The sequence below is a fragment of the Nesoenas mayeri genome, assembly GCF_963082525.1.
Source record: "Nesoenas mayeri genome assembly, chromosome: 2".
In the NCBI taxonomy this organism is placed as follows: domain Eukaryota; kingdom Metazoa; phylum Chordata; class Aves; order Columbiformes; family Columbidae; genus Nesoenas; species Nesoenas mayeri.
The window spans coordinates 34,320,216-34,345,018 of NC_137543.1; the positions used below are offsets into that span (position 1 = coordinate 34,320,216).

General features: G+C 37.7%; 1 protein-coding gene across 3 annotated transcripts in view; it reads left to right on the forward strand.

The window, feature by feature from the left end:
* The window catches only part of JPH1 (junctophilin 1), an 84,032-nt gene extending 59,744 nt beyond the window's left edge, over positions 1-24,288 (forward strand). Inside the window, exons 4-6 of one of the 3 annotated variants that reach the window (XM_080340346.1) lie at positions 12,874-13,535; positions 21,737-21,832; positions 21,939-24,288. In XM_080340346.1, the coding sequence (XP_080196472.1) occupies positions 12,874-13,535; positions 21,737-21,817 (743 nt within the window). In that variant the 3' untranslated portion in view covers positions 21,818-21,832; positions 21,939-24,288. The remainder of the gene's footprint in view (positions 1-12,873; positions 13,536-21,736; positions 21,833-21,938) is intronic. The other 2 variants (XM_080340347.1, XM_080340348.1) reach the window with 2 other exon arrangements.
* Positions 24,289-24,803: the final 515 nt, after the last annotated feature.

Here is a 24,803-nt window from a genome sequence, read left to right on the forward strand (position 1 = left end):
CTAAGCAGAATTAAATGAATTGTTGTGGGATTTTAGTTCTGGCATTTCCAGTGCAGCAGTAGGTTCTTTTAGCTCACTTCAGACTCTTAAGTTTCTTAATTGATTCCATTGCTAGATATAAGGAATTAATTTTGCTAGAAGTGTGATGCACCTTAATGAACACTGACATGTTTTCATGAATACTGTTACTCAATATTGAAAAATTCAGGATTAACCTTCTACCCTCCAAGAAAAGTCATAAAACCATGTGTTTCAAAAGCAGTAAATTTTACTCCTGCTTTTGCATCTTTTCAGGTTCATAATTTCAAGTGTTTTTTCTACAAACACAGGAGATAAAGGCAATTAGTAGAAAAAATGAAGTCTATTATTGTCACATAATGATGAATCCCTTTAAAATACCTAGAGTTTAAGTAAAGCAGTAATGTGTAATAAATCTGTGTCTAGAATCAGTGGAGTCTAAAACTGTCTAGTTATTTCCATGTTACTTTGCCCATCTAAATCATTCAGATGTAATTTCAGTTATATGGTGACATATATATATTTCATGTCTTCCCAGTGTTGAACCTTATTGGCACATATTCCACAGGCATAAGAAGTGCTGACATCTAGAACCCAAGCCCTCAGTACAGATCTTAGTGTCTGCTTTTTCTTTTTACTTGGAAGAGTGGAAAGGCATTCAAAGAAGAACAGTGAAGACATTGTTTCTTTGACAAATAAGGATTTTAAAAGACCCAAAAGTTAGAGATCTTTGGCAAAAAATTTCACTGTTATTAAATTTACGAAAGAGCAATACCCTTGTATTGAAAAGTAGCTGACAGCTATGGATGATGTTTTTCTCCTCCTCCTAAAATCTCTAAATCATATGATTTTGTGGTTGCTTTAAGTTGTTTGTGGAAGTGGATGCAGTTTTAATCTGAAGCTGTTTGATCCGTATCAGCAGAACAACTAGTCTAATTTCAGTACTTTCTAATATCTATGAAACCTGCATATGTGGACAGATGGACCAGGAGCTTGAGGGTTGGTTTGTGTAAGAAATTTTGTTTAAAATTGTTCTCAGTGTGGGATATCAAATTGTGCAAAGACCATCAAATGCAAGGAAGAAAAACCTACTGCTTCCTCCATAGTCGTGTGTGGCCCAGGAGGCAACATATCTGCTACAGCTTTGACATCCTATTACCAGTCTCTTACTGGGAACTGTGATGCTTATGTTAAAAGTTATGGTGTGAGATATGACTTGTATGCAAGAGGTGAGAATATACTAAGAGAACAATGAACAATGTATATTAAGAGCCGTAAGTATTCTGGTTTTAATGTAAAACATGACTGCCAAGCTAGTTTCAGTTTTGATCATGAACTTCATCAAATATAGTGTATTTTCCTGTTTAGCTAAAAGACAAGTCATGACAGTTACTGATCTATAATGCTTTGAAAACATGTGTTTAGATAGCTTTCCTGTCTGATTCCAATTGGAATCCTGGAGGTTGTTGATGAGAAGGGAAAAGGAGAGGAGAGGAGAGGAGAGGAGAGGAGAGGAGAGGAGAGGAGAGGAGAGGAGAGGAGAGGAGAGGAATTTGGTAGTCATCTTATTTGAGTCTTCACTAATGACTAGCCAAATACCACAGATGATATGTTGCATATTTGTATAATATGGTGAACAGTGTATTTAAATCAGCTGGTAATAGTGAAGTGGTATGTTGCGAACACAATCTGGAACAGAGGAAAACAAAGTTCTCAGTAACATTCCACATATAGCTGTGAATGCTGCCATTTACAGCAGTGATTGCTCACCAAATACAAGCTAGTTCTCAGAATTATCAGACCTAGTATTTAAAATGAAGACAGAGACTTGTACCTCAGAAATGCTCCAAGAAGTCATTAAGGGCTGACAGACTCAGCCAGTTGGAGATGAGATGTGAACCTGCTTCTGCTGAGGTCAGTTGCCAAATTCCCATGGAGCAGGATGATAGCCATGCACGTGAAATGGGATACGGCAGGAGAAGCAGCTGATACCGTTCCAGGCTACATATACAGAAGAAGCACGTCATGGAGAAGACTGGTAATGGTCCTTTCTCTGCATGAGCCCAGTGATGCTGAATTTGAAATATTGTTTGTAACTTCAGGCATCATCATACAAGAAAGATGGGGACTTGCTCGGATAAATATAAAGCAGTGTGATTCTTCTGGGTAAAGGCAGCTATTATGCTACATGATCAGTCTCTTTTTATATATGTGTATATATATATATATACACACATATACTCAATTCATGTCTTCAGAGAATACGCAGTTGTGATGAGAACAGTATCACAGCTTTTCACTTCTGCCCATCCTTTATGATAGATATAAAGGAGCTTAAAGAACACTACTGCTGCAGTTAACATTTGCTAAATTTTCCAGTGGATTTTTTTCCCAGTTTCCAGAAAAAGGTTCCCATGATCAGAGGTTCATGTACCATTCTTAATAATAGCAGTAAAATATACATTGATGCTAGGCTTCAGCCTCTCTCATGCTCCAGTCCAGCTTGGCTGAAGTAAAGTAAGCTCTACATTTTCTGTGAAAAAGCTAAAAACTTACCTTCTCAGTTATCTCACACTAAACAGCCTGCAGACTCAGAAGTATTCATGTAGATTATAGTATGTGAAGCTGGGAGCCTTCACATTAAGTACAATGTGTGTGTATTATTATACCTAGCCTGGGAAAATGAATCCTGTCCTATATACAGGAGTCATATGCCAACACCACATAATCTTATCGATTATTTTGAAGTCCTGTTAGAATTCATCAATAGAGTTTGATAAGTAAAGAAAGCCTTAATTAAGACAACTGGTCCTGAGCAACTTCTGTGTCTGTAAGCTGATGTCCCAGTGAGGTGGTAGAGCTGCATAACACTCATAGAGCAGTTTGTCAGGAAGGATAAATCTGTTAATTTTTTCTGGTGGTAATGAATCCAAAAGTATAAGGGCCTACATACTGCAATCTACTATGCAGATATAATTGTGAATTTTGTACCCTGTTTTATAAATGTCACAGCTGCTTTAGTCGTCTACTAAAGCAGTCACAGAAATGGAGCAAAGATTGTATTTACAGTCAGAATAAATACATTGTTCTTATTTAGTGTAGACTGCAGGCAGTTTTTGATATTCATTAGTCTATTCTTTCCTGCCTTCAGATTCTTCAGTGTGTAAATGTCTGCTCAATAATGATGCACTTAGAAACCTTTTGAAGAAGAAAATCCTACTTTTAGGGATCATTTTATCCTTAGCTATTTATCAGGGAATACAAAAATATTGTTTAAGTATTCAGGTGTGATAATAATAGAAAAACACCTATTTCAGGTTTGGAGGGACTGATAGGAAGGGAGAGAAGAGGCAGTCTGGGTTTCATACAGATAGGAACTGCATTAATATAATATCTGTGTTTTATCATCCTACTGCTAGACTGACGAGTTTGTGATGTTGCGTGAGATTTGGATTGTTTGGTGGAAGTCTGTTTACTTTTATGTTATCATTTCTGTCCATGAGCTTGAGTAGATATTTTAATATTTTCAAGAAGTTTCTACAACATTATGAGATAACATAATGCCATATACTTCTCAGCTAATACCTGTGAAATGCAGAGACTAGCAGTAAAGTAGACCATTCACAAGCCACCCCAATAGCTCTCTTGTGCTGTGTAAACAGCAGAGCAGAGTAAACATAGAGGCATAAGAACTAGCCTTGGATTTGGCCAAAGTGTGTGCATGTCCCTGTATGTGTGGCTGGTAAATAAATAACTCAGCACTTTTGATCTTTATCTAGTCCATTACAGGAAGTGTTTGATGTGGGTTTTGAGAAGGCCCTGTCATTTTCATTGATGTCAAAACCAGGAAAATAAAGCACTGGCAGATATTTTAGAGATGGTAGATGGGTATTGTAGCAAAACTACTTGGAAATTGTTTGTGATCCTGCACAAAACTGCTTTCTGAGCAAAGATAAAGAAAGCAGCTGAAACACAAAGATTTGTCTGGAGTTCTTTTACACAAGACACTTAATAAGCAATTTCCACCAGTGACTGCCTGTTATAGGTGCTTGTCTCTACTTAGCAAGAATAGAAGGTTGCATTTAAGACTGCCTGAAAACCTTCTTGCATTCACTGATGCTACCTTTTAAAGTTACTTCTAGGTGAAAGATTTGCATATTCTGACTTCTGCATCGCTGAATGATTGTGTGACTTTGTCAGATTATGGCAATAGCATAAAGATAGCACAAAATATGATATTGTATTATATTTTTAGGTCATGTTGGTAGGACATGGTTTGAAGGACAGCAGGCTGCCAGGTCAAATCACAACAACTCCATAAAATAAATACATGTAGGCATTATTCTCCATGATGTTCATGGATCTAATGGGTGAGAAACTGTTGGCACATGGTAGTTTCAGTGTTGCCTCCAGTGCAGTAGGAGAGGAAAGGCTACCAGGAGTAGTACTTGCAGAAACAGCAATGTTAACAACAACTTGAGAGCCCCAGAAGTCTAAGCTGGAGAAACTTCAGCAGAGTAAATGTATTTTCAGGGGGGGAGGAGGAGAAAATGCAGAGTTGGTAATGAAAGTGAATCAAGAAAGATGAAAGAAAGATCAAGAAAGAAATCATCCCAAACAGTAAACATTATAGAGGGTGTTTCAAAAGACGGACCCAATTTGAAATCACTGTAACTAGTGAAATTGGGTCCATCTTTTTGAAACACCGTGTATTTCAGGCTATTTTTTTTGATTATGCAAAGCATGCAGTCTTATCCCTCACTTTTAGACAGAATCACAGAATGGCTGGGGTTGGAAGTGACCTCTGGAGATCATCTAGTCCAACCCACCTTATAGTTTGCTTTCCTATGCAGCCATGGTACTTCCATGTTACTGGTAGTAAATCCAAGCAAAAATAACAAGTATTGTAAGGCAGCCAAATGGAACTTAAAAATTAATCCAGGCAAGATTTTTTATTTGTTCCTTGCTAGGGAAGCTGCTTACTAGCATTTAAAATGCTGATCAGACATCACCAAAATACAGTTGCCATCAGAGGCTGAAAGTTAAAGCAGGCATCTTGTAAGTCTCAACAGGCAGTGTCAACAATCCCTTCCATTTCAATTCTTCTCTCTCTTCTGTGACAAGGTTTATTTTTAAACTTTAGCAAATGTGTTATTTTTTTCCGTAAAGCATTCTCAAGTGCAGTTAAGGAGAGCCATTATTCCAGCTGGCATAACCAACTTTAGATGCAGCCAAAACAGGGCAACAGGGCCTACATATGTCATTTTGAATTAAGGAATTATTTAGAAACATATATGTGCATCACTAGGAGTAAGGCATTTCTTTCTTGGGAAATCCAACTTGGCAATCAAGTCAGGTGCCCACTGACTGTCTGGAAGCCAGAAATCTTACACACCTTGCTGCACATTGACCCAACCATGAGGCAGCTGCACTGTTCCATGTGCTATTGCTGGGGCACTGTATCTATCAGAAGGATGCTGCAGACACCTGGGGTGATAACCTCTTAAACTACCATGTATAAGTCAGGCAGAAATGATATCTCAGAACCCTGTGCCTCTTTAAGCACCCTGTGTTATATCCCATCCATTTTTTTACGGCTATAATCCTAAACCTTTGATTTCTAGTTCCATTTAGTCTCAGTTCAGTCTGCCAAGATGGCAGACAGGGCTGCCAAACATTACTAAAACCACAACCATAGCTCTGCTCTGCTAAATTCATCAACATTTTACACATGACATTGCCCAGCCCTCCCTCCATTCATTTGGGCTGAATTCAAGCCAGCCGCCTAGCAGGTAAGAGCTTTTTTTCCTCCTGTTACCAATACAACCTTCAGAAAAATAAGAATAAAACAGAGGAAGTACTAATGACATTAATTATAGTTCTTTCCCCCTACACACATCTCCACAATGAAGCAATAATAAAAAACCCTGTCTTTCTAAAATTTACTGAATATAGTTGTTTACAGATTCGTAATGACTCATGAATCACTTCTTTTAGCAGACTGATAAAATGATTATTTCTATTTCCTTCACCTACAGTTACCATCCCAAATGCTGAGGAATTATTATAGATGTCCTATCCTGCAAAATCCGACCTGCAGGAAAGATTCTATATGAATTGATCCTTTAATGGATCACCAGGCTTTCCAAGTTGTATTAATGATCATCAGAGCAGCAAATAAATCTTATTATGAGAGCATAGATATTGTTGCCAACAGTGATACTTTAGAAAACCGGCTAATTTCTCAAACAGTGAATAGCAACCTCTAGTACCAACACCAAACTACATATTTCCCTTTTTTAGTACAGGGCATTTAAACACAAAAGACTTTTGCTTCAGCAGTATGGTGCCCTGGATTTGTACTAGGATATAATGCGCAGTAAGAAATGTCCTTGTCATATACTATTTCCTTCTCTGGATCTTTGAATCCTGATTCGAACAGTTCTCAGCTTCTCCAGGAAGATGACCTTGAAGAAGATACGTGACAAACTTACGGCCAAAGTGCTGTGTTGGCTTTTGATTACTCAGAAGACTAGCACTCCGTTCCTAGATTTGACAAAGGCTTCCTGTGCAACTTGAGGCTATCACTTTACCAAAGCCTTAGCAAAGCTTTAAGCATGACAGTGCTTTATTGACAACTGACCACTGAGTTCAGAAAGATTATTCAGAGGAAGCATTTGTTTTGGGTCATGATTTCCCTTCAGTTTAACTCCCGCATCTGTAAAGCAGGCTACTGGTATAATTTTTTGCTGTCTTCTTTTTTATTGTATTTATAGATTGTCAACTGTTCAGAATAGTAATTCTCTCTTTTTTATAGAAATGTTCAATATTTTAGTAAAAAGGGGCTTCCAATCTTGCAAGGTTTGCATTTAGACTGCAGTGTCCTGATTGAGCAAATAGCTTTGATTGTGTCCTCATTACTCCCCAGACAATGGGTAAACCTGGCAGTAAAGACTGAGTCTTTCGACTCACAATGCATATGTGTAAACAAAATTAGGGAGTGAAGTGTCTGCTTCATGGGTGGAATATATCTATAAGTAAAACATAGATTTTCCTGTAATCACAAAATTATAATGTAATTTGTTACCTGGGTTACTCTTTATATAGCAATGTATATTTGTTAACTCCTTATGTAGCCCTAGATATAGTTAGGTTACATCATATAATGTCTACTCTAGTTTAAAAAGCAGAAATAAGCACATGCTTACCTAATAATCACTTCTAATATACCTCAACATTTAATAACATCATTTCAGCATCAGCAGTACTTTAAATGTTATATTCTGTAAATATTATATTCTAGAGCCTGTATTACTGTCATTGCAATCTTTTTTCTTTCAAAAGACTAATAAAATTGTAATATTAAATGCTTGCTTTTCCTGAAGTGTAAAAATGATAAGGCTGTGGGAACAAAAGAATAGGAGAAGTATCATGAAAAAATTATAAGATGTTTATAAAACTATTGTTAAAGTTGGGGATTTTTTTCTTAAGGAGAAGCCGTCTCATTATTATTACTATTATTATTATATTTTAATGGAAAAATTGCATAGATTAAGAACCTAAATGGTATTTCAATATATTAAATAGGTGGTTTTGCCATGTTTTTAATTTTCCTCTGAAAAACAGAGAGGACATGTCTGAAGAACAAAACCAGCCTCTACAGTAAAGAACACATCAACCTCTAGGTTTTAAATATAGTTTTGCAAGTTATGATGACCTAATTAAGCATGGTCTCATTGGTAATGCCATGTAATTCCCAAATTAGCGTTTTTGCACAAGCCATATAATTACAGTGCCTTCCATCCAAATCACTTTTGACTGATTTAAAGGTTGTGGCTGGGCCCTCACAAACGGGAGGGGGAGGAGGGGAAGGAGGATCCTCACCTCTTGTGCAGCAGCCAACCAGTTTACAACTGGGAGTACCGATTCACCACAGGGGCTGGAAACACCCAGGTGACAAAGCTGCTAGAGTCGTATAGGTTGTGCTTACCTATAGGGTCCTATAGGAACCTACTTCAGTCACATAGAGTCAACGGCAGCAGGACTAGGCATCCTCTGTCATATTACATTGAGAAGCTGTCATCTGCATTGCCTCATGTCTCAGGGTTAGCTCAGAGAAACCTCCTCTCCCAAAACTTTTTTGCTGCTCCCAGAGGGCAGATTTTCTAGTGGAGTCCTAGTGGAGTTTCCCACAGCATTCCCTATAATTAGGAACGCATCTGACACTGTGAAGATGTTTCCTGTGGAAACTGGTTGTTGATATCAACAGAATTCCCTGTCTTAAATAATGTTGGTTCAGAGAAAAGCTTTTAAACCTGAGTGTCATGCATGTTTCATTTATTATACGTGGACCGAGACATTTTAATGTGACCAAGGTCGTACAGGAGTACATGGGAAGTTGCAAATGATTGGGATACAGTGGATTAACTCTTAAATAAAGCAATGCTACACAGAACTAGAATGTTCTAGAATATACTGTATTTCAGTTTACACAGTACTATGTTTAATTCAACATTATTTTAATTCATTTAATTATTTAAATTACTAGCTATTCTATAGTATTAGAAAACTACAGAAGTGTTCTTGGATTACTTGAAAATACGTTGTCCTGCAGTCCTGCCACAAAACATCAAGATTTATTTTGTTTCATTGATACGTTACTAGAAGTCCTTTTTACCAGTTACAAGATGTATTAAGGATTTTGAGAATATAAAAATCCTTTTACTAATATGAGGCAAAAGCTCATTAAACTGTGGAAATGAGATTTATGGCAGGTTTCTCAGTTATGCATACTGACTATGGAATTCAGAATTGCTCTTTGAAGGATCACCAGCTCTACTGTAAGGAATCCTAGTGCCTTTGGGACCTCCTGAACCCATCCTCTTTCAGCTCCACCTCTTTCCCATATCCTGTTTTTTTCTCTTTTGCAAAGAGGCCTAAATCAGTGAAAGTGGTTAGGTGGAATAGGCCAGAGTATGACCTGAATCTTGTATATATTCTTGTATATTATAAATACATATCCAAACCTTTTTCCTCGCTACCCTGCATTCTGCAATCCCTCTCAAGCTTCAGATTTCATCCTGAGCTGATAAGGCACAAAGTCTCTTATTAGCCTTCTTGAGAAACACTGGCTGCTTTTACCCTGTCCTGCAAGATGGCATTTTCTGACACTGCTTAAGCCACAATCCTGCGACAGCCCCATGGTGCCAATACATACACGTCACTAGGCCATAGGGGAAACATGTGGCTGTCACCACTCTAAAAATGCTGTGGCAGAACCAGGGCACCCTTCTTTTTTCATTTACAGGGCTGGCCATGCTGTCATATCGTTTACTGGAGCCTTTCCAGGAGGAAGGACACATTACACAAGAACTCCACAAGAAATTCTAGATTTAGAAAAACTATGAGTCTGTCAGCAAACCAAAGCTTCACTCACCCCACAGCCATCAATGAAATGCTGTTCAAGCAGACAGCAGGTGATATGAGATGTGTATATCCCACACATCCACTCAGTCCTTGGACTTTCAGAGGCTATTCCCCAAAAATACTGGCTAACTCACACTTTAATGGTGCCATCCAGCCACTGGCATCACAGCGGCTGTGGGAGCCAAAACCACCCCATGATGACCTTCACCCAGCACAGGTGCATCAATTTTTAACAGGCAGCAGCATGGCCAGCATGTCACCACAAGGAAACACCCAGGTTCATCCACCAAGAAAGCTTATCTTTGGTTAGAAAACACTTCTTGGTTCTGCTTTCCAGACCAGATTCTCCTTAGGCACTCAGACATATCATGTTTAGGAATATATCCACTGGTTGTTTGAACTGCAAACCGATGAACCGAATTCTATCTTTATTTCCTAGACAGATAATCCCACCGTACCTTCTTCCCACCCTCACAGCGTATTCTTTTCCTCATTAAGATTAGGCAGCTGAGAAATCTTGTAGGACCAGATGTTAGTGACTCCCATTCCAAATTCCCTTGGCCCTGATTCCTTTAAACTCATGCTGTAGAGTGCACTTGGCTAAAGTGTCTGAAGAAAAAGGACTCCATTGCCTATGTATGTAGTGTAAGATAATGCCTTTAATGAAGGGGGCAAGGTAAGTCCTGACAACTATTCTTTGTCCTTGGAAGAGAGCAGGAACTGTGTTCCTGCTGTTTGGAGCCAGTGGTTCAGACAGGTGCATAAGCTGATTGTACTGAATACAGTGAACAGACATGAAAAAAAGTTCTTGGACAATCTCCAAAGCTAACTTCAGTACAGAGCCAAGAATTTGAGTGTTGGAAAGATTTGCCTGGCAAGGCTGGAGGCAAGGGATGTATCTCTAATAGCCATATGCGATGTACTGAGGGGTGGGAGGGAGGGCTGCTGTGTTATGTTAAGCCAATTGTTGAATGGCTGGTCAGACACCCTCAGACTTGGATGCAGATGGCTACAGCCTCCTCTGGTGGGGCTTCATGTCACCTGGCATGAAACATTGCCAAATATCCAGTAAAAATACAAAATTGTTAGCCTATAGACAGTTAATGTCTTTGAAGGCCTTCAGTTAAAGATGGCATTTTTGTTTTGGTTTGAGATTTTTGGTTTTAACTGTACCAATCTCTTGTGGAGACATGGGCAGCCAAGACCTGACTCCCTTCTTGTCTCAGAAATTCCAACACAGTTTGGAGTTCTTGGGAAGAGTGAGAATCCCTCTGGTCGGCCTTGGGAGGCTTTTCATTGATCAAAGAAGACAGTGGACAGGGATGACATCTGAGGCACAGATGTGTTCCTTATGAAAGTGCCTGCAGTCCATCAAGTGCTGTTGGGTATTAGGAAAAGTCATATCTTTATGTATGGTGGGCAGTGAAGAGTTGTCACAGGACGTGAATTTTCTAGATAGGTCACAAGCAGAACAGGTGCCATTTGAGCACCATTGTAAGGCTGAAGAGAGGGTATTCCAATTGGGATGCTCTCACCACAGCAGTCATAAGGAGCAAGCTAACATGGATGTAGACGTGTCCATAATAAATAATCATTGCAATTTAACAGCTCTGTGGCTTGGGCTTAAGCATTAGGCAGAGCCCCTTTAGCCATGCTCTTCCCTTTATGTTTCTAATTATATTCCACCTCAAAAGAGAAGAAAACCAAAGCTTATGCATTTTAAAAACCTCAGCATTACCTTATGCATCTCAGCAAACATGGAAGGAAATTCCCTACATGACAGATAATTTCATGAATGGTGATTGTAACTGTAACTTTATAGATGGCAACTTTTAGTTTGTGTTGTGCTAACTTTCCCTTTTACCAGGAAGATTATAAAAAGCCATAAGAACCAAGTCTCTAGTCTTCTCCCTCTGTGCATACTTAACTTCTCAAAGTTTCCTCCTCAAACGTCATTGAGAACAAATCCTGACTTGTCTACGTCCAGCCTTCTTTCTCAACAACTCCCTGTTTCCACCTCTGGTTTTCAGAGATGCCAAAACCATTGTCATTCTACTGCTCAAAGGAGATTTCATGCCAAGTAATTCTCCTCAGCAATGCTTACTTACCAGATGACTCAGTAACTTCCAAAAACTTCATGCTGTTCTTCCTTCCTTCCTCTCATCTCAGCACTGTGTAGTGATGCATATTCTTCTGGCATCTGTAAAAAGACTGTATCTGCTTAACACAGCTAGCGCCTGCTATAAACTCAAAAGCAGAAAAATGTTTGCAGACCTTCTCTGTGCACAGAATTTCTCTATGACATAGAACACAGATAAGACTCACAGAAGAAAAAGAAAAAAAATCAAAGGAAAGCAGCAGTTCTAGCAAAGATAGAAGTGGAGAAACAGTTGCAATTTATTTGGCAGAAGCCATTGCTGAACATACAGAAAGATCCTTGTAGTTTTTTGTTAACAGAGCTCCCCAGCTTCTGACTTCTTACAGGACCTGATCCTGAAATCTGGGATGTGGCCTCCAGGAAGAAAAATAGAAAACTCTGCCCACAATACAGACAAATTTACAGCAATTTTGTTTCTTCAACAGAGCATTTTCTCAAGTCTTAGTATTAACTGTTAAATCAGACAACCAAAACCTATAGCAAAGCATCTCAGCCAGCTTGTCTTTATATAACACAGCTGCATAGAAATTCACCTTGATAAGTGAGTCCTAGTGGTTAATGTGGTCAGGTGTGTTTACCTGGGATTTGAGAGAAGGGTATTCTTCTTGCTGGCTGTTCTGTAAGTGTTTCCCTAGGGACTTGTCTTCCTAACTTCTAAGCAGAAGTGTGTTACCAACTAAATTGGTTAACCTGTGTTTTCATATGGCAAGACAAACTCAGCGTGTGAGAGTTCAAGGCACGTATATATTTGTATAAGACAAGCTAACATGCGCACAAAGGGAAAAAATATTATTCAGGCCCTATTTCCCATAGGTTAGAAGGGCAGAAGAGATGTCTCATTCTGACTGTTGTATACTTCTGTGATAAAAAGATACTATGGTCATGAGGATATAAGTTAAATAGATTAGGGTAATTAAGCAAAACATGTCTCTTAGAAAAAGAAAGAATAATAAATATGTAAGATAAGCCAGTCTTTAGTCCCTCAGACTTCACTCAGAGACATTCTGTGTCCTATGACCCTTTACAAAGCTGAAGTTGTAAAGTGACTTAAACAAATCAGCAAGTAGTCCCAACAATTACCAAAAAATACAGTAACTTCAACCACTGAGTGATTTAGAGTAAATCGTTATGGATGTCAGTGTATTTTTGGTAACACCTATCCCTGCCAGTATTTTAGCAAGGCACTCTGGTCAGACATCCCAATGCAATAGTTTTACTGTGAAGTCTTGGTTTTGTTTTAATCATAATATTTCTATTACACTATTTTTCAGGCCCTGATTATATCAAACAAAAATTTCAAGAAGGAATGGAGGTGAAAGAAAAATCTGAAGAAAAAGTTCAGGAAAAACCACCTACCCCAAAAGAGTCACCTCACTTTTATCGAAAAGGTACTACACCCCCTAGGACCCCAGAGACAAGTCCAAGGCATAGTCCTCCTCTTTCTTCTGAGTCCTCTCCTTCAAAACAACTGAAAAGGCAAACCTACGCTTCTGGGGCAAGACTCAATCAAGAAAAAAAGCTTTCAGCCACTGAGAATATAACACCCACAATCAACAAGCCTTTGTTTTCAAAAGCACCGATGAAGGAGGATGTAGCTGTGAAACACCAGCCAAAGTTTTCGGCCCATCACAATCCCATCAGCAGAGAGAATGGGGAGCTGCATGATCACTACCATGGTTATTATGTAAAAGTGAATCCACCAGTGCTTCCACAGGAGCTCAGGGAAGAAGATGAATATGTCAACCCATCACCATCAACACTTGCACAGATACCACCCTCACAGAAGCCAAGTCCTGCTAGATCTGGGGGTAAGCCAGATGCCAAAGAAAACAAACCTGACACAAAAATTAAGAAAGCGGAATTTACTGCACCAAAGAACCCAGCTAATAACGAGTCACATTCAGCAGTGGAAAAAGAAGTAGGAAACAGTTCGGTGAGTACCACAAGAAACCTTTTCAGTTTCACTGCCGTTATGCTCCTAGTGCTGAGCTTTGCAACCTAAGAACAGCCAAAGCTTGCTTCTGTCAAATCTTCATCTGGATACAGTCTGCTAGCTAGAACCCACCACACCAGACTGGAGTGAGAAACAAATACTCCAGTCTTCTGTGTTATCCTTTTTGAAAACTAGGAAGGGGTACTTGATAGCCAGATACTGACAGAATTTTGAAACATGAAGCCCTATTGCATCCATAAATACAGCAGTTACAATGAGTATGTATATATGTGTTTTGTGTGCATATAGATACATATTTGCAGATATACATGTATCTTTTTCCACACACACAAAATGGTGTTCCTGGTACTTCCGTGCATAATTGGGCAGTACCGGGAGTTCTTCTCTTTCCCAAACATCTACTTTTGACAACTGTTGGAGACAGGATGCTGGCCTGTGGTCTGACCCAGTCCAGACCATCTCCATTTTCATTGTCTTCTCTGTCTTGATTGTAGGCTCTAAAACCAGGGAATTTTGCATCAAAATATAGACTGTTTTAAAATGCAAACTTCTAACAATGCTTGCATTTCAGAGCAACATGAAAAGTTGAATTTCTTCTCCGTCAGGAAATGGAGGAGTTTTAAAACTATACATTCAGATCACTGTGAATCTGAATCTCATTATTAGTTAGAAATAATAGAACTATCAATAGTTATGCAGTAAAGAAGAGATGACTAATAGCATTTCTATTCCATGTTAGAAGAAAAAGCCAGGTTATGGAATTCAGAATCTCTGAGTATGATAAAATTATTTCTGGGCCAAGAGAAATTCAGGAAGATGTTAGCTGTAGATCCTAAAGTTAACCTTTAGTGAATGAAGAGCTCTAAATAATTGTCATACTATTTCTTTTGGGTTTTTTATAAGCATTGTTTCTGTGAAACATTTTTGGTACCCTAGTAGGAACAAGAATAAAAAAAAAGAAAAAAAACAAAAAAAAAAAAGAAAAAAAACAAAAAAAAATCACAAAAAAACACACAAAACCCACCCACACACACACACAAATACAAAACCAAAAAAAACCCCACTGTGTCATTATTCAGATGGGATAAACAGAATGACCTATTTAATGAGATCCAGATAGCCTAGCACTGATCTCAGGCAAAACAGTTGAATAACTGACACCAGACTTCATTAATGAAGAATTTAAAAATAAAGAGGTGTAAGAATTTCCAGCCAACATGAATTGTAGAAGATGTTGTCAAACAAGCTTAACATCTTGAGGTGTGACAGAGCAATCATATTCTCAATCAAGAAGGTCACTTGGTTTGCTTTTACATAGATATTTATTCTGACAAGGAAGCCAGAGTAAAGGCATTAAAATATTTTTTTTAAAAGCTGACTGTTGTTTCTCAAAAAATAATTTGGAAAACATTACTAATTTGGTATTATTCTGGTGAGATCATTCTTGGATTAATTCTACTGCTCTAGTTTATGACCATTCTTATTAATCACATGGGAGAGGACCCATAAATCATTACCCATAAAGTTTACAGAAGACACACAGATCAGTGAACTGATAAATAATGAAAACGATGGATCACTGATACAAGCTGATGCAAATCACCTGCTAAGAAAGATGCAAGTAATTATCCTCAGCAGCACAGCAAAATGTAAGTTCATATACTGAGAGACAGTTTACAGAGCCTGGCCATGCAGGATCAGAACTGGAAAAGGTTGGTGGATCAGGAACAAGAGAGACAACTGAGCATGAGCTCACAGTCTGCTGCTGTTGTTCAGAGATGTTAATATAATCCTTAGATTTATCAACAGGAAAGATTAAGCAAGAGTACATGGGAGTCTGTTTTATCTGGTTTTGGCACTGGTGCAACCACTTCTGGAATAAAACACAGAGTCCCTAAATCAGGGATTTAAAATGAAAAAAACCTTAAGGGAAAGTCCCATGAAGAGCTGCAGGAATGATTAAAACGTGTCTTACAATGAAAGATTCAAGGCAAAAAAATCTGACACATCGAATCACTTTCCGTAAGTACACTATATAAAATATTTTCCCAGGCTAACACACAAATGTGTAAGAAGATCAAACAGCTGGACAGATTTTGATGAAAGTCTTGTTTGAAGTTGCTTTTGATGATATTAATTAAATGTTACGTCAGTTTTCAGGTGCTGAGTTTTTGGAGCCATCGCTGAATAGTTTGGTAATGAGCATTTTGCCCAGATGATATCCTCTAGTTCAGCAGAAAGCTTGTATTCTATTTTGTGCGGATCAAAGTAGATGTTCGTAGTGTTTTGTAATCTGCAAAGCTGTATTACAGCTGATATCAGCCCTTTAACCTTTCAAATCTCACGGATATGACTCCTATGTAGGGTAACACCAAGCTGTCAGCCTTGTAAATGTTGAGTGAGCTTGCACAGAATTTTAGCCTGAATTGACTTTTTTTGTTCAGCTCTAGTGAAAATAAGTGGCTAGAAATACTCCTTATTTTTCCTACGTTCTATCCAAATCAAATAATGTTTTGGAGCTGAGGGAGTCTTCATTTTAAGAAACTAAGTAGGGCAACTAAACAGCAGTTTATTGACCTTCTAGAATAATCAGTATAAGAATTGTGAACATATAGCCTGTTACCAGGAGAGGTGGAAGAGTGACAAGATATTGTACATTAGCTACTCTTTGTTTATTGATATTACAGATCAACTGGGAACTGTCCCTCTGCTTCATTTGGAGCACACTGATTGCATTATTCTTATTATCAGCATTTCGGGAAAGAAGGAGATCAGAGTTTAGGAACCCATTTTTAATAGAATGGTGGTTTAAGATATATGTAGATATATGTATTTTTTACAAAGATGTCTTCCATATGTGTCTGTGTATTTGGCCTTATAAATTTCTGATGTGCTCACTTCTTTAAAATGTTGAAATGAGTAAAAATCCTAAGGCAATTAAAGCAGAAAGGAGTAGCCTACTGGCCTAGCAAACTAAAGGAAAGACATAGTACAGAATAACTGTTAATGCTGCCTGGAAGCCTTTCTTTTTAATTTTCAGTATCACCTGTCAGCTTCAGAAAAACTGTAGCTGGTTTTGCAGTGTTTCTGGACCAGTGTGCTGGCGTTACACAGTGACTAACCTAAAAGTGCACAGTTACTGAGAAGTCAGATTAGTGTACTCCTCTTTATCCCGAACACTTACGAATGTTCAGAGACTTCAGAATTCTAGAGCTGCAATGGGTTGTGGTTCGTTTTGTTTGTTTTGGTTTTTTTTAATCAGTCATTGCAGTTGTCATCCTGACAAATGATTTTGTTGTGGTTTCAAAGTGAGTCTGCTTTAGATCCTCCATAAAAGTTTAAAAATATATTTGTTAAGAAATATAAAGAGAAAATAAACTCTCACTCTCATTAAAAGATAATGAGGAAACATGGTTTGGGGATACAAAATGAGTCTATAACATTTATGGAGCACTTTTCGTTAGTTTATCCGAAAGTGCTGTATAAATCTGTGCTATACTTTTTCCGGGTTTTCAGTGAGAAAGCATTAAGAACACAGAGGATGTAAGATTTTTCAGTTCTTCCTTTCCTGTATCTAAATCAAAGCCACTTCCCACATCTGAAGGAAACAAAAACTTTAATTTGGATTAAGAACTTTAAACAACTTTATTTACAGAGAAGTCTGCAGTAGCTGTTTTAATAATAAAATTACTATTTCATATTTGCTTTGAATCTGTTACATCCTTAAGAATGTCGCTGATTATCATCTCTTCAATAAGTTCGTTACAGGAACAGTATTGATTCTCTAGGTATCCCTGTTTCTGGCATTAGACTTGAAAAATATCAGCACACTGCACATCAAGTATAAATGTGTTTCTGTGTATACATATTTTCTGATGTTCAAAAATGGAAGTTTAGAATAATTTCAGAACCATAGGACTCTGTCATAGTTTTATCAAGGTAAAAGCATGCATAAAACACTATGGCAAAGTCACTGTTCATCAGTTACTCCAAAATAGCTGCCTGTTTGCAGACATTTACTCTAGTGAGAGGTCAATCCTGCTTTTTTCACTGAGCATTCGGCACCTTCAGATTATCTTGTGTTTATCACAGTGTGAAGTGTGCACAGAGACACTTGACCACAAACTGGTACTGTTGTTTCTAATTGCTTGTTAGCAGCCTCCAGCCCCAGTATGAGCCTGCGTGCTCCCAGCCCACCTTGAATGTGAGCTGATTTGAGATTGCCTTGGATTTGGGTAAAAAGTAGAATTGAACTGCAAAAAGTACTATTATACTCTAGTTCATGAATACACATTTGATTTGCTTGACATGTGTTTTCTTAGGTCAGGTACAAGCCCAGGCACAAATGTTCTACTGTATCATCATTTTTTTTTGTTTTCTTGATAAGGATTTTTAAGCCACACAGAGTGTTTCACCTGTTTTTTGCCTGTATCTGAAATGATTGCATTTTGGTGAATGTTACCCAGTGTGTTTTACTCTCATGCCTTTGTTCCCGTAATATCCAGTTAGTAAGGGATATAACTTCCATGATGTTAGAAAAAATAGATCACTATTTTGCCTGATCTTAAAAAAAACTCTGAGCAAGAACTTTTTGCTATATTTAATAGACATTCCTAATGCAATGGGACTACAAGACTAGTCTTAATACTTTCTGGCACTACCCTTTAGGAAAATAGCTTTCTTCTCTCCCCAAATGAAAACTAATCATATAGTTATATTTTTAACTACATAAGTGTCTGACTTACTAGAAGCTGAAAGGGCAGTTTTCAAGCAGGACTGGAGTTTTTCTGCTGCAGCTTCTTTAGTGCACCTGTTCTAATCACTCTTGAACTGTTCAGACTAATTTTGGCTTTTGCTATTTTAAGCCCTTGCAGGACACTAAAGTCTTATTTATGGTATTCGTCTTAAAGCATTAAATAAGCATTTCATAGGTGCCTACAAAACTGGTAGTAGTTTATTGCGTAATAACCACGTGCTCCACAAATATTGTTTGATCATTTTTTAGTGTATCGGGAAATTCTGTTTTGGGCTGAAAGTTGCAGTTATCAGAAGAGGAAACAAAATGCACATAGCAGGCCAAAGGAAATGGTATTTACTTTGTTGTATAAGACACAGGTTTATTATCATAAACAAATAACATTTTTCTTTGATCTTCATATAAAATCAGCAACCCAATTCTTTAGGTGTCACTTTTTTCTGTCTTTGTAGATGAGATCTCTTGATTCAGATCATAGCCCCTAGGGTTTTTAGCCTAATTTCTCTAATATTGTGGTGACATTGTTATACCTAATCTGACTGACCAACGTGTCAGTAGAGAATCCCCTCCCCTCCACCAAGCCTAATTCTTTAAGAGTCTGGCTGATGATACCAAGTTGCTGTTTGAGCTGCAGTCCCAACTTGCCATTCAGCCAAAAGCTGTCCTGCAGCTACCAGGATGCTGTTTCAGAATATATTTCAGGTAATGAATGAGTTCCTGGCTCCTGTGAAGTCCTCATAAGTCCAAATTTTTCTTCAATAGTAAAATCAACTTGATTTCCTAGGATCTTATTTTCAAATATCGAAGTATTAGACAGCCAAATCCCAAATGATATTAGGCAATGAACTCCTTCGTAGATCTTTGCAATTTCTGGTGCAGCGTAACTGTAAAATCCTGTGGTGGGATCTCAAACTGTAAAGGAACTGTTGACCTGATTTTGGTCACACCAGGAGTCTCAATTAGACTCATAGAACCATAGAATGGTTTGGGTGGGAAGTGACATTTAAGATCATCTAGTCCATCCCCCCTGCCATGGGCAGAGACACGTTCCACTAGATCAGCTTGCTCAACCTGACTTTGAACACTTCCAGGGATGGGGCATCCACAACTTCTCTGGGCAACCTGTTCCAGTGCCTCAGCACCAGAGAGAAAGATGCTGAATCCAAATCTTAGTGGAGATTAATATTGTAATTGCACTTTCTGTAGAGAACTATGTAACATTAGCATGTATGTACTATTCTTGTTTGTCATGAGATTCAAGGGATTTTTTTGCAAAAGAAGTCATCAAATGGAAGATTCACTCTAAGGGTGTTAACACTGACTTTCCAAGACAGCAAAACTGAGATATTCTCAAAGTAGCTGTTGTTTCAAATAAACCTGTTTTATTGCTCCAAGTCTTCCAATATGGCTTTCATGCATAAATCTCACAACTGCCAAACGCATTTGGTGGGAATCCTGATGGGAGCTTGGATTTCCTTGGCAGTAGAAAAGCACAGAACCCAAGCTAGCACAATTTTGTCCACGCCAGAAAGAGAAACAAAACATTAACCTTGAGTTATGCATCACTACAGTGAGGTTGTTTACAGTGCTCTGGTCAGAAACGTAACCATATCCAAAGTCATACTTTCCTTTTGTGCCTGTTCTCTGTCACCAAGTGTCTCATATTCTTTGGCACATAGTGGCTCATTTCCAGTAAGAAGGAAGGAACATGGTTCCACTTCTGTTCTGTGACCCGATGGTTAAAACATACCACTGGTAAGTGGGAACTTGTTAATCAAAATCCCTTTCACTAAGGTGACCTTAAACCTAGTCTTCTATTTCCTAGTGAATATTTTAGACATTCTGCCATTAAGTAAAATGCGAAGGTGGCTGCCGATACCATCACCGCTATGGTAACATGTAACCTAGCATCCTGATAGTCGCGATCATGGTTTGAACTTGAACGCCTAATTCCTCAGCCTGTGAACAAAGTACCTCTGAATAGGAGCAAAGGGAACTTTATGGCCCTTATGACTGAGGTGCTGATTGGGTTTAGACTCCCCAGAGATTTAAGGAGTACTTGGCATAACATATTTTGTGACTTACTCAATAAGGCAGCAGTTCACATCTGGCCTGCCATCTGAACTACTGTGTAAAGGACTGTTCTGATACAAAGTGTTTAATGAGACTGTTTCAGGATGAGAGCATGTGATACAATAATGACACAAGCGCTATTCAATAGCTTCCCAGGTACACTGCTGCAGCAGATTAATAATAGCAAGTTCTTACACCTTAACATTCTAGAAATTATACAGCTAATGTTAGCATTGTCATGAAGCGTAATTAACTTCTGCAAGGCGTGCCTCATGTGGAAAGTGAAAAAAATTATGTCATTTCTAATGGAATATATACCTTATTATGCAAGCCAGTGACCCTTATGGAGCTTGAAAGATAGTTTTCTGCAGTGGTTTTTAGGTGGGGTTTTTTGTGATTTAGGGAAGTATTGTCTGATTGAAGGGTTTTTCTGTTTCTACTGACAGTAAACGTGCAACCTTATATTTTAAACGTATGCAAATCTTTGTGAAAATATGTTGTAGTAAACCAAATATGCTACAAGAAGAGAAAAATTGAGAATTTCCATCTCTTCAGGACATGATTTCAAGTTGCTCATTAGAAAGCACCTATGTTTAAAAAAAATATCCAGAATTGCTGAAAACAATTGAAATCTTTGTTCTCTGGCTTTGCAGAAAGACTAAGATTATGTAATGATTAAATTTTCTAACCAAATTTAGCTCTAACTAGGAAGGGAAAGAGTATTTTGACTTTTCAGTTCTTCAGTACACAGGTCTCTAAGATAAGTGTCAGAGTAAATTGAAACAAGTTTAATTTTGCAGATATAAAATTGGTTTTTAATCTATAATGGAAACATTGCTAGGTATGTTAGTGCAATGATAAGGAACTTTTTATCCAAAAAAAAAAGGGTATTCTTCTCATAAAGCACGTTGTCAAGTCTGTTTTCAAATGTGTTGGAATGAGAGTCAGAACCTTCTGTAGAGATGAAGAGCAGCACTCTGGCTTTCCTAAAGTAGTTCAAATTCTTTGTTTTGCTTTATTTTAGGCTGATATTTGGTTTGTGTTGATGGGTTTGTTTTCATTTGTTTACGCAGTCATATTTGTCAGGTGGTTTAATCTCAGTGTGATTAAGAACAGTGTAATAATATACCCTCTCCTGTATTTATCCAGCTCATTTTCAAACAGATGATATTTAGCCTACCTGAGTGCGACAGGTTGTGGCCGTGTTCAGCAGCAGAGTCTGTATCTTTAATATTTAGGTAAACTTTCACAGCAAGGTCAAAATAGGTAGAAATTATAAAGTCAAGTCACGTGCATTGCTGTGCGCTATGTCAAGGTTGCATTAATTCTGATATCTTTATTTTATTTTCAGGGCCCTAACTCAGTCATGATCGCCCTGGTTATGCTGTTGAATATTGGTTTAGCCATTCTTTTTGTCCATTTTCTAACTTGATTGGAATTAGGAAAGGTAAGAAAGGTCTTGTTTTCATATAAAATCACCATATCCACCCCACCTCAAATGATAAAGTTTTAATTTCTTTGCATCCTTTTAATGTTCCTCACTTTAATTTTAGCTATGCCTGAATGTGATTCAACATAGTTATTTAATAATGTAACTGTTTTGACCCTTCAGTGAAGTCATGACAACTAGTGGTGTTAGCCCACAGTTCTCTGCAGTTGTGTCATCAGCCTTTTAAATGGCACCTGTCAGACTCAGACACAGGGAAGGAGGCTTGGAATTGGGATGGGACGCAAGAGAGATGAAACTTGGAAAATTCAGCCAGGGGCCGAGATCAGTTTCTCTGCCGATGGCTCGTGGCTTTGGGGTCTTCTGAAAGCTGAAGCGAGCAGCCATGTTGGAAAACAAACAAAATAATCTGCTGAAGCAGCCCCACCAGTGAAGTGCGTTGGCTTCTCCATCTGTTCCAGCAGAGTGTGACTAAACTGGAAATGTACGGAGCTGCACTTTTTGTTGATGGAAGCTAACAGCTGCCTTACTATTTTACCGTCTGATGTTTTTAGTGGGGAGATGGGAAAACGACTGCCAGAGGAATGTGGTCAGAGGATTCTGTTGCTGTGGAAGTGATTCCAGCGTTCACTCCTATCTCATTAGAAGAAATAGTTAGCAGCATCAGTCACCAGTCTTATTCCATTACCCGCTGCTTTTAACATCTCCTGCAGTGTTCAAGGAGATCGAATTTCATTTGCCTGTGCATGACTCTGTTCATTCGTTGTTTATGAAGTTTGATGTATAGCCATAACATACTGTCTAGTCCAACCTGGAGAAAGCTACCGGTTCTGCCTCGCAGCAGAAGCAGAAAATGAAATCTCTTTCTCTAATCCAAAGATACAGTTCTTAAATTCATTTCCCTAAACCTGAAGAGCTGTTGCGATTTAAGGTTTAGTAAGTAATATACCATGACTGCAAAATTTAAAGATGTTGGTATCTTCCTAAAAGTGCTCAAATGCTTATGCCGATAGCAAGCAAAATTTGTCATAATAAAAGAACAAGAATCTTAAGATGATATCAGCACATTCGAAACAGGAGGTAGAATATCAGAATAAGCCAAGGGAGATAAGATACAGGGTTTGCATGTTGAGTTTTCTCTTTTTTTTTTTTTTCCGAACTCTGGTGCTGTGGTAATTGGTGAATTGAATTATAATGTTTTGACACTGAGGTATTTTGCCAGCGGTTAACATAAAATCCTGGCCAAGTGCACATTAATGCCAATAACAGTTCAACTACTGCTCATAATAAATTATCGTAATTTTAAAATACTAGATTTGTGTTGAATACATTCAGGTAGAGCATTTAGAAATGTTAAGTGATTGTTTATCGATTCGATGCCTTCAGTGTCTTTAAAGTCCATTTCTAATTTTACCTCAGCATTAAAAAGCCTCAAAATTTTTCATTTTGAAAGTTTGTCTTAAGTAGTTTCACAGCCCTTTGTTGAAATGATGTGATCATGTTTCTTTTTATGTGCCACTATACTGTAATTATTGTACCCTATATTAATCAAAAGCATGCTTATTTTACTGAAAATATGTGGTGTGATCATTTGGAAAGTAAACATTTTAAGTTAAAGCTGCAAAAAGCAAAGGGCTTGTATTATGGTTTATTTTATCTCTATTAGAAAATCTTTCATACAATTTAGGTTTTGAACCTGTTTGTAAACTTTCTAAGTGTTTGCATGGTTTAATGGGCGACATTCTTACAAAGTACATTAGCTATCTTTTGATGCAGCGTATTAAAGTAACGTAGGTATGGACTGAACGTTGTGCAGCGAAGCAGCTCCAAGCAGGGCAGTAACACCATGGTGTTTTTTACAGAAGTATGTTGAGAATCCTGTGTTTTGACCAGTGTGGATAAAGAAGAAAGCAGAAAGAGAGCAAATGAAAATAAAACTTGTATATTTATTTTTAACAAAAAGAAATTGTGTTTTAAATTTAGGAAAGTAATTTTTAAGTAAGAGCAAAATTTTAAAAGTTACTGTGTAAGCCTTGAAATAATGGACAAAATGTTCCATCCAACAGTGAAATCACCCCGTCTCCTTACATGGAGAGGTAATTTTGTAACTGACATATTCCTATTAAATGTTTATTTAAAATACTTTATGCTCTGGAAATAATGGGTAACAAAGCTTATGAAAATGTTTATAAATTTAAGTAAGCATGTTAGTACCATTTATAAATATGTATGATTTATAAGCTTTTTTAAAACAAAGCTCAAACAAATTGTTGGTATTTTTCTAAAATGTGCACAGCTGTATTTTACATGAAAGGCTATTTATAATTGGTTGTTATACTGTACACTACATTTTGGACAGCACAATGAAGCCTGCCAATGTACTTAATAATGTCATTTTGTCTATTTAAAGTTTCTTGCTGTCAAAGAATGAACTCTTTATCTCTGAGTTTCTCTATTTATAGTTCTTGACCCAAAATGTACAATGTACAGTTTTCACAACTGTATTTGCTCTAATAAAAATAAGTTGGTTATTAACAGAGTTTCAGACTAGTTTTTCCTGTTTACGGGTTATATCATTCACTCTCTGAAAACAGCTTTTCTAACAAATTCAATCAATGAGGAGCAAAGCAGGAAAATGGGTGAAGTCCTAGTCCTGCCCCCTTCGAAATCGTTGTGTGTTACTGTTTTCAACAAAACAATTTGGGGAAACAATTTAAAGTTTAAAAAAATCCTTATATGTCCTCTTTTATCTTCCGAGACAGGATTTTTGTATCTTTCTAAATCTAGTATCTTAAATTATACTCTCACTACAGGGATGGTTTAATCAACCTTGTTTTAATCAGGGAGTGCCTGGTCCATTAACAGTTCTTGTAATTGAATCGACAACTTTTTTAGACTTCCCTCCTTCTCACAGTCTTCATAGGTTCAAAATTAACAGGACGTTTGTCAGCCAATACCCTACACAGAGAAA